The sequence below is a fragment of the Phytophthora infestans genome, genomic scaffold, assembly GCF_000142945.1.
Source record: "Phytophthora infestans T30-4 supercont1.2 genomic scaffold, whole genome shotgun sequence".
Lineage (NCBI taxonomy): Eukaryota > Oomycota > Peronosporomycetes > Peronosporales > Peronosporaceae > Phytophthora > Phytophthora infestans.
The window spans coordinates 1,238,736-1,247,328 of NW_003303757.1; the positions used below are offsets into that span (position 1 = coordinate 1,238,736).

Here is an 8,593-nt window from a genome sequence, read left to right on the forward strand (position 1 = left end):
CGAAGAGGTTGAGGTCGTTTGAAATCAAAACTCTTCAAAGATGTTTAAAAACAAACCCACAAACCAATTTTGTTCTCCTTTTGAGTACCTAACGACTATCTACTGTATTTTGGGATCATTTTTCTAGTCATTCCTCAGGGCGGAAGAACTTCTTTTTCAAGAAGAGCTCGGCGCCCGGCTCATACACGTGCTTCAATACATGTTACATGTATATTGAAGCAATCTGGGAATAACTTCATGAGACAGCACAGTGTAGCGGTGTGTTACACACCTCTCTGACTAGGGCAATTGCAGTCTGCCTCAACTTGCTCACTTGCTCGACACATATAAGTCATGTGCGATGCGTGTCTTGCCGTACTGACTCAGGACTTCTGAGGCGGGCCGCGCGGTTAAACCGCAATGGACGCCGCAAATGATTATTTGTGGCGAAGCGATCCGATTACAGTACATGTACTGTATCGATTTCGTATATAATGACAACTTTTTGTGACGAACCAATGACCCCGGCTCAATACTAAGACCAGGCGAGTTGACTTTACTGTACAGTACACCACCAACTTGGTTGCCTCGATGGTTGCATGGCGGTGATTTGGCACAGATGTATTACATTGTACCTGAAGCTGACGCCCAGCGCACTAAAAACTCCATCTCATTCGAATTGTTCTAATTAATACTGATATAAATTATCAACTATACCAAAGGTGTGCCGGTCAACGACCGCGTAGTATTTGCGGAGACGGGCCCAGCCACAAGCCGAGTACAGTATCACAGACTCCAGAGCGAAGCGAGTCGCGTGGTTGGAACGCACTTTTAATTGTTGTTTGACCAATAATCTGTTAAGCTATAACAGTCGATAAAAAACAAGTACTACATGTACGTAGTATTGTTTTAGAGCAATTAGAGCGAATCACAGACTGTAATTCACAGTACAGACGTGGATTCTCCGACGAAATATCATGCACTCGCTGTGTACTGGCACAGGGTGTCGCACCCGCATCGCTACGCCGAATCGAATTACATGTATCGTTGCTCTTAGGCTTTGCAGGTGCGGAACATGGTAGACACCGACAGCACGCAAATCTCAGGTGTGGTTACATCAGAGCCACCTGTGGCTGTGATACAATATCGGGACCGCCTTAACGCCTTAACACGGGAGCGACGATCAATGCCCTAGAAAGGAACAGATGCCGGCTGTGAGACCACGGCACTGGCCGTTTTCTGAGACCTTGCCAGCACGCGCCCCATCTCAGCGAGCTGTCAGCGGCTGCAAATACAGAGTCCCCATTTCGGATTTCGCCACGCAGCGCAAACCGGCAGACCACCTGACAATGCTTGCAGACAACATAGACACAGCGTTGGCCCGGCAGATCGTATTCCGGTGCTCGGTACCATACTGCGAGCGATCACTTGGCGACAGCTTTTCGCTAGCTGAGCACCTGAAGAAGCACGCGGGTGAAAAGCGCCACATTTGCCCGGTGCGCACTTGTGGCCGCCGCTTCAGCACTCCTGGCAACTTGTCCCGCCACAAGCGCCTGCACGGACCAGTCAGACCGCTCGAATGCCCCGTGGCCGGCTGCATCTGCACGTTCCGAAGCGAGAACAAGCTCTCCAAGCACATGAAGTTTCACCTGGGTAGCCCTGTGCACGTGTGCTCATCGCCTGGCTGTGGAAAGACCTTCAGTACGGCCGGCAACCTCAACCGCCATATTAAAGGCCACCACCCGGAGCTAGATGCGCGGAAGACCAAGCTCATCGCCGCCAACATGACGCTGTTGCCGGTCCTGGACCAGTCATACGACAGTCCGACGGGCTCGGATGAGTTGTTGCAGCCTGGTTTGGCGCAGAACCCAATGATGATTCAGATGCGAGTACCAGCATCTCCCGCCTCGAGCGTGTCAACGATAGATGTGGCTATTTGTAGCCCGGCACCGAGCTCTTCTTGCGCGTCACCTGGCGCGTCTCCAATGACCCCATTGGATATCGCTATGGACCCAGAGCAACTTGACGAGCTCGTATCCATCTTGGATGAGTTCGTTAAGGTCGATGATGCGGCGAGCTTGGAGGTATTACCAACCGATAGCTTCGTTAATGAGCTTCAGACAATGCAACCGAGCGTGTTAGACGATATGATCCGGTTCCACATCGACCATCTGCAGATGTAAAACCCTGAAACTATTAGCTTTATGCCGAGAACTTCGGCAGCCTATACCATTTAAATTATAATCGAGTTGTTTTATATAGTAAGTGAGCAAAAGGTCTGAGTGGGTGGCAGTTCATATTGCAGGACTTCGCATCATATTCGCAGCGGAACTCTACGCTGCATGCCGAACGCAGCCGTGCTGACGTCGACATGCCCTCCCGTTGTCGCAAGTATCCACCCAGGTGCGCGAGCATGAGCTGTTGCCTTTTGTTCAAAAGTTGGATGTCGCACGAACGTCGCTCTAATCATTCTTCCTTACATGATACTATCCCTCTTTATGCGGCGCTTTACATTACCTCGATTTGGATCTCTCCCTTTTAAGATATCCATCCTTCTCGACAGTTAAACCCCCTTCAAGACCTTCTCGATATGAGCGCTCCCGTCGTGAACCTCAACTTCCTGCGCGCCGGCAGCCGCGGTGCCTCCATTAACTATGGTGGCGCCATGCCGAACATGCACATGGCGACTATGGACGACCTGACTCCAAACGCGACTGACGCACTGGCCGCGGGTTTCATGTTGCCACCCGTGGCCGACCCCGCCGCCTACTCTCGCGAACACTTCAAGGTCAAATACACGGAGGATAACGAGCAATCGCTGAAGTTCGCCAAGGGAACGACCACACTCGCATTCATCTACAACGGTGGAATCGTCGTGGCTGTGGACTCGCGTTCCACAATGGGTCCGTTCATTGCGTCTCAGCAAGTTAAGAAGGTGAACCCCATTAATGAGTACATCCTGGCCACGCTGGCTGGTGGCGCCGCTGACTGTCAATTCTGGCAGCGTAACCTGGCTGTACAGTGCCGCATGTACGAGCTACGCAACCGTCACCGCATCTCTGTGCGTGCAGCCTCGAAACTCATCGCCAACACGTGCAATTACTACAAGCGCTACGGAATGTCGCTGGGCATGATGATGATGGGCTATGACAATGGTGAACCGGTGCTCTACTACGTGGACGACGAGGGATCTCGCATTCCTGCCAGTAAGGACGTGCCCAAGTTCAGTGTGGGTTCGGGATCCACCTACGCGTATGGTGTTCTGGACACCAACTGGCGCTGGGACCTCACGGACGACGAAGCTGTGGAGCTCGGCAAGCGCGCCATCTACCACGCTACACACCGTGACGCCTACAGTGGTGGCTTCTGCAACGTATTCGTCTTCAAACCCGAAGGATTCAAGCACGTGGTGCACCAGGACGTCAAGGAAATGCATGACTACGGACGCGAGAACTAAGTGGACGTTTCTACTTGTAGCTGCCGCTTGAGATCTGCAGACAGAAGGCAGAGCAGGTTGCTGGAGACTTTTGAAAAGCTGCTACTTCTTGTATGCGGTAATACACAGCACTGACATCAAGAGTCAAGGCGGCGTCTTGAGTCAAGACACCGTCTATCCTGTTGTTATTAAAAGAAGCAACACAGAACACTGTTCACTCATGTTTTCTTGCTTGCATGATGTTACAGTTTGACTACCACCGCAAGTCTACAAGCAACATCCCCACAAATCCTGAGCCGTCAGCTACAGGTGTGTACTGATATCCTTCACCAGCCAGGAATCGTTCAACCGCTGGTAACAGACGCGCATTGCCGTCCGGGCCCTTCGAATGGTGTCCTGAGCCTGTGACCAAGTAAATGCTGTCCACGCCTTCATCTGCCAGCTTTGGAAGCATCTGTGCAAGGAACTCTACGGCTTCTGCTACATGCAGTCCGTGTAGATCCATCATTCGATCCATGTACAATTGGTTGGGCGGGTTACGCGACTCGAATATCTCGGACGCCGCCAGGAAGTGGAAGTTTTTCATCTTGGCGTTGTATTCGTGTCCTTGCTTTGACAGTCCCTTAGCCAGCGCCTTGTTACCACTACCATCACAGAAAACACCATACCAATGTGAGACCAGCATTCTTTCTTACCGTACGAGAGAGACAACAGTTCGTACTTGCGATATGCCTGTGTAGCGCCCATGAAGCACTTATTCCGAGCACACGCCATCTCATAGGCCTGTTCACGCAATTCCAGATACTGTGTCGCCACGCTCTGACCCGTTGACACCCACTTGGGACCATCGCTGCTCCCAATCTTGCGGTACAAAGGACGGTGTGTTGGAGGCGGAGGTGGCATCCGTCGATGCGATTCCATCCCGTAGCTGCCGTTTCCCATGGGGGCAGTGGCTGCTGGTTGCAGTGCCACAGCACGAGCAAAGTTTAAGGTCAGATTGGCCACAGCATCATCCGTCGACGGGTACGACTTAGGGGCTGTTCCTGTCAATAAAGGACTAGTGCTGCCTTGAGGTAGCGGCGGCTGTGGAGTTGGAGTTCCTGCCGCAGCGCTCTGAAGAGACGGGAACATGTCTTCGGCTTGAATGTCTAGCGGTGCGCTGTTCTGGTCCATCTCGTCTTCGCTGTCGTAGTCGCGCTGGCCCAATGCGTTGACGTCCATCGAGTAATAATCACAAAAGTCGTGTGCGAAGACGCAGTGATCCGCTTGCAAACAGGTGCCGCGAAGCCAGAAGCGGCACGTAATCGCGTCCGTGTCGTGTAGGAACTACAGCCACAAACGTGAGCCCGCAACAAGAGACGAGTCCGAACGCTTGTGAGCATCTCCACGGCATTGTCCAAGTCTCATCTTGCAAATAGACAGACGCACCATGCAGTCCGCGCGACGGCATTCTCCCTGGAGGTAGTGACGGCACACCTGTCCCGGTCCAATGGATTCGCGCTCGATCGTGGCCTTCAGCACCGCGTGAGCCTTGTCCACATCCAGTCCAACCAGACGCAACAAGTCGCACAGCCGATTCGGGTCGATATCCGGGAACTTGAGTTGCAAATGGCTCACCAACTGTCCAGCATCAGAACACGACACTTAGCAACACTCTAAACTACTCTTAGAACGAGCAAAAAAAGAAAGAGGAACGCGATGTCTCGATCTCAGCGAAAAAGCAGCGACGTCCATGTCGTCCACTGTACCTCGTAGGCCACGGACCAGAAGAAACTGTCTTCGTCCTGCATCGCTGCGCTGTCTTCTTCTTCTTCCTCCTCCACCTCCGCTCCATTGGCCGTCTCATCCTCTTCGTAGCTTTCACTACTGTTCAAGTGAGAAAGCGGAACAGGAGGCGATGACGCCGCTGGAAGCTGGTCAAAACTGCCCCCAAACGACCCCTCGGGGCTGCTAGTCGGATGGAATTCGGCCACCACAGGCGACAGAAACTTGCGGGGCACAAAAGTCGGTGCTGAGGCTTTAAGCTCCTCATCCTGCGCCAATATCTTGTTGATATCATCTTCAATGCTCGTGTTCCCGTTGCTCTGTGCTGCAAGAGCCATCGCGGCGTCTGTAAGCTGGGCCGGGTTGTCTGCCAGCTTGGCTAGCTCGTCCACAAACTCCTGCGCGCGCTCCTGCATATAGAGTGAGCCTAGTTAGACGTTTATGATGCATAATCAAGCACTATAGCGAGCCAACGCACCTCGTCTTCCGGTGACAGCCAGCCCATGAGCACTTGGTGGATGTTGAACTTCGCGTCTTCCAGGTTGTCGTCATCACCTCCGTGGGAAGGCAACATTCCCACTATATAAGGAGCGAACACGCCGTCCACTCCCAGCGCTTCCAGTCGAGCTGTCGCCCACGCTTCCAGCAGCTGCATGGTCTACTACACAGCCACTTTACACAACCTAATTACAGTGGTGTCGTTGCGAACATGGAGAAAAAAGACAAGGACTGCGAAATAGTATTATGCGATTGGACAGGTTCAAAACTGTATCGAAAAAACGCCGTCCACACTACATGATGATACATGTTCTGCACGTGCCTTGGTGCTGCCACAGAGTAAAATTTTATCCGTGTTGGCAATGCTGGTCAATTGGATGAGTCGCAATTGCTGCGCTTGCCGACTTTAAGACCGTCGCCTAAACATGTCATGTCTTTTGCGAGCTGAGCTTCTCGGGATCGAGACTCGACCGGCAAGTTGGCGCGGAGGCGCTTTTGATTCGTGGTGGTATGCTATCCCGATGAGGGAGGGTGGAGCGCGCAATATGCATGTATAGTAGTGGCCTGGTAGTCTTAAGCCTGCCTGAGACCAGTATTGGAACTCATATTGGAACTCACTGTCCTTAGGACTCCTGACCCACTCCGTGAGATCAGTGACGACTTGTAACTTGCGAGTTGCAAGCAATGATGTCTTGCATGAAAGCAATGTTGCGTTACCAAAGGAATGTCACCTTGCACCTTGTGTTGAATGGTTTGGCCTCTTCACTCGACGTCGCAATACACATTTGGCCAACACTAAACGAAAACAGCTGACGACATGTTTTTCGTGTGGATGAACTTCAGCCTCGGTCTTCAAGCGCATCAAAGCTTGGTGGTCTTCAGCCTTGCAATCTTCTTGCCATTTATTCCAGCAGTGACGAAATCATTCCGCCATTTGCCGGCTTGTGCGCACAAGGGACCCCGTGACCGCACGTTGACCATGCGCTTCCTCCGCCAGCTGCTGCCCGTCGCCATGGCGGCTCTATTCGGGTCGTCGGTGGCGTCGGCATCAGAGCCTCGCTGCTTCCCCGAGAAGTTCATGTTTGGCTCGGCTACCGCTTCGTACCAGGTGGAGGGGGCTGTCAAGGAAGGCGGCTGCACTTCCAGTATCTGGGACGATTTCTGCCGTGAAAAACCCGGTATGAAATGTGCCAACGTGGCCGACGACTTCTACCACCGCTACAAGGACGACGTAAAGCTTATGGTCGAGACTGGCCTCGAGTCCTTCCGCTTTTCCATTTCGTGGTCGCGTGCCATGAACTGGGACCCCGTCACACGTCGCATGAAGCCCAACGCTGAAGGTACCACAGCCTCATCGACGAGTTAAACGCTAACAACATCGTACCGATCCTGACCATCTACCACTGGGACCTGCCCAGCGAATTGCAAACGCAGTTGGAGCCCAAGGGCTGGCTCAACCCGGAGATCGTCGACCACTTTCTCGAGTACTCGACTCTGCTTTTCAACGAGTACGGCAGCAAGGTTCAGCTCTGGACGACGTTCAATGAGCCTTGGTCTTTCGTTGATCTAGGCTACGCTCTCGGCTGGCATGCTCCTGGGTACTCTGGTTCGGACACGCAGGCGTACGCAGCCTCCCGGAACGTACTGCTGTCCCACGGTAAAGCCGTGCAGAAGTTCCGCGAACTCAAGACTAGCAATGTTATCGGCGAAAACGCTCGCATCGGTATTGTGCTAGTGTCCAACTGGTACTACCCCTTGGACCCGAACAATAAGCGCAATGTTGCTGCTGCCAAGCGCGCGTTCGACTTCGATTTCGGCTGGTTCCTGAACCCCATCGTGAACGGCGACTACCCGGCCGTCATGCGTGAGCACGCTGGTGACCGTCTTCCTAAGTTCACGGCAGAGGAGTCTGCTCTGCTCACGGGCTCGTACGACATCTTCATGATGAACCACTATGGCTCGCGTGCCGTCACAGATTGCGACTCGGACCGTTCAAACACACCCTGCTCGACCCTTCTGCCTGGCTACCAGGCGGATAAAGGAGTGGATGAAAGCCATGTCATGCCTGGCACGCGTGCCGGTGTTACGGACCGCTTCGGCAACAGCTACTGCAAAATGTTCACCGGTTACCCGCCGGGATACCTCGATACGATGCGCTATCTGCACATGCAAGACACCACAGTCGACATCCTACTAACGGAGAATGGATGGTGTGGAAACGATGACGTGGACAATTACGACCAATTGTGGTACTTTAAGTCGTTCGTCGAGCAGGTGTACAAGGCAGTCGTGGAGGAAAAGATCCCCGTCGTCGGCTACACAGCGTGGTCGTTCCTCGACAACTACGAGTGGGGCACCTTCAACCCGCGCTTTGGTTTGTATTATGTCAATTTCACGGAGCAGACAGGATCCCCGGATTTCTATGAGCCGAGGACCACCGATCTAGCTCGCATTCCTCGTCCGTCGGCTAAATGGTTCAATAAGGTGGCCACCACCAAGTGCCTGGACAGCTGGAGCGAGTTCAGCACCAAAGTGACGTTGCACGAAAGCGCGACCAACAACTTCGGCTTCGTAGTCAAATTTGTTGCACTCGCAGCGGTAGCGATTGGCATTGCTGTGGTGATCGTGTACAAGCACCGCCGCAGCGGCTATAAGCCGCTCTTGTCACCAAACTAAGAATTGAACCGCGCTTGCTTGGCAATTTGTAGTACTATTACAGTAGTACACTTTACAGATAATCAAGTTTCCGAAATTTTGCAGTCGCCCGATTTTGTGTATTAGCGCCGATTTACATAAGCATTTTCATCGATGAAATGCTACCTAGCCCTATGTTTCATCCGGATAACGTATACACATATATCCTTTCTCTCCATGCATAACAATTCGTACATAGCTCAACGCGTGTCAAGCGCGAGG

At 52.7% G+C, this 8,593-nt stretch overlaps 4 protein-coding genes across 4 annotated transcripts; 3 read left to right on the plus strand and 1 right to left on the minus strand.

The window, feature by feature from the left end:
• Positions 1 to 1,184: 1,184 nt before the first annotated feature.
• PITG_01388 (uncharacterized protein) lies at positions 1,185 to 2,162 on the plus strand (the record flags this gene model as incomplete). Its single annotated transcript, XM_002908012.1, has 1 exon — positions 1,185 to 2,162. One exon carries the CDS (start codon positions 1,185 to 1,187, stop codon positions 2,160 to 2,162), a length of 978 nt encoding a protein of 325 aa, XP_002908058.1.
• Positions 2,163 to 2,569: 407 nt separating this feature from the next.
• On the plus strand, positions 2,570 to 3,436 carry PITG_01389 (proteasome subunit beta type-5, putative; the record flags this gene model as incomplete). Its single annotated transcript, XM_002908013.1, has 1 exon — positions 2,570 to 3,436. One exon carries the CDS (start codon positions 2,570 to 2,572, stop codon positions 3,434 to 3,436), a length of 867 nt encoding a protein of 288 aa, XP_002908059.1.
• Positions 3,437 to 3,620: 184 nt separating this feature from the next.
• PITG_01390 (uncharacterized protein) lies at positions 3,621 to 5,834 on the minus strand (the record flags this gene model as incomplete). Its single annotated transcript, XM_002908014.1, has 5 exons — positions 3,621 to 4,059; positions 4,137 to 4,741; positions 4,844 to 5,035; positions 5,164 to 5,589; positions 5,658 to 5,834. The coding sequence occupies 5 exons, from the start codon at positions 5,832 to 5,834 to the stop codon at positions 3,669 to 3,671; spliced, it is 1,791 nt and encodes a 596-aa protein (XP_002908060.1).
• Positions 5,835 to 6,494: 660 nt separating this feature from the next.
• PITG_01391 (glycoside hydrolase, putative) lies at positions 6,495 to 8,353 on the plus strand (the record flags this gene model as incomplete). Its single annotated transcript, XM_002908015.1, has 2 exons — positions 6,495 to 6,908; positions 7,112 to 8,353. The coding sequence occupies 2 exons, from the start codon at positions 6,495 to 6,497 to the stop codon at positions 8,351 to 8,353; spliced, it is 1,656 nt and encodes a 551-aa protein (XP_002908061.1).
• Between the last annotated feature and the right edge of the window lie 240 nt (positions 8,354 to 8,593).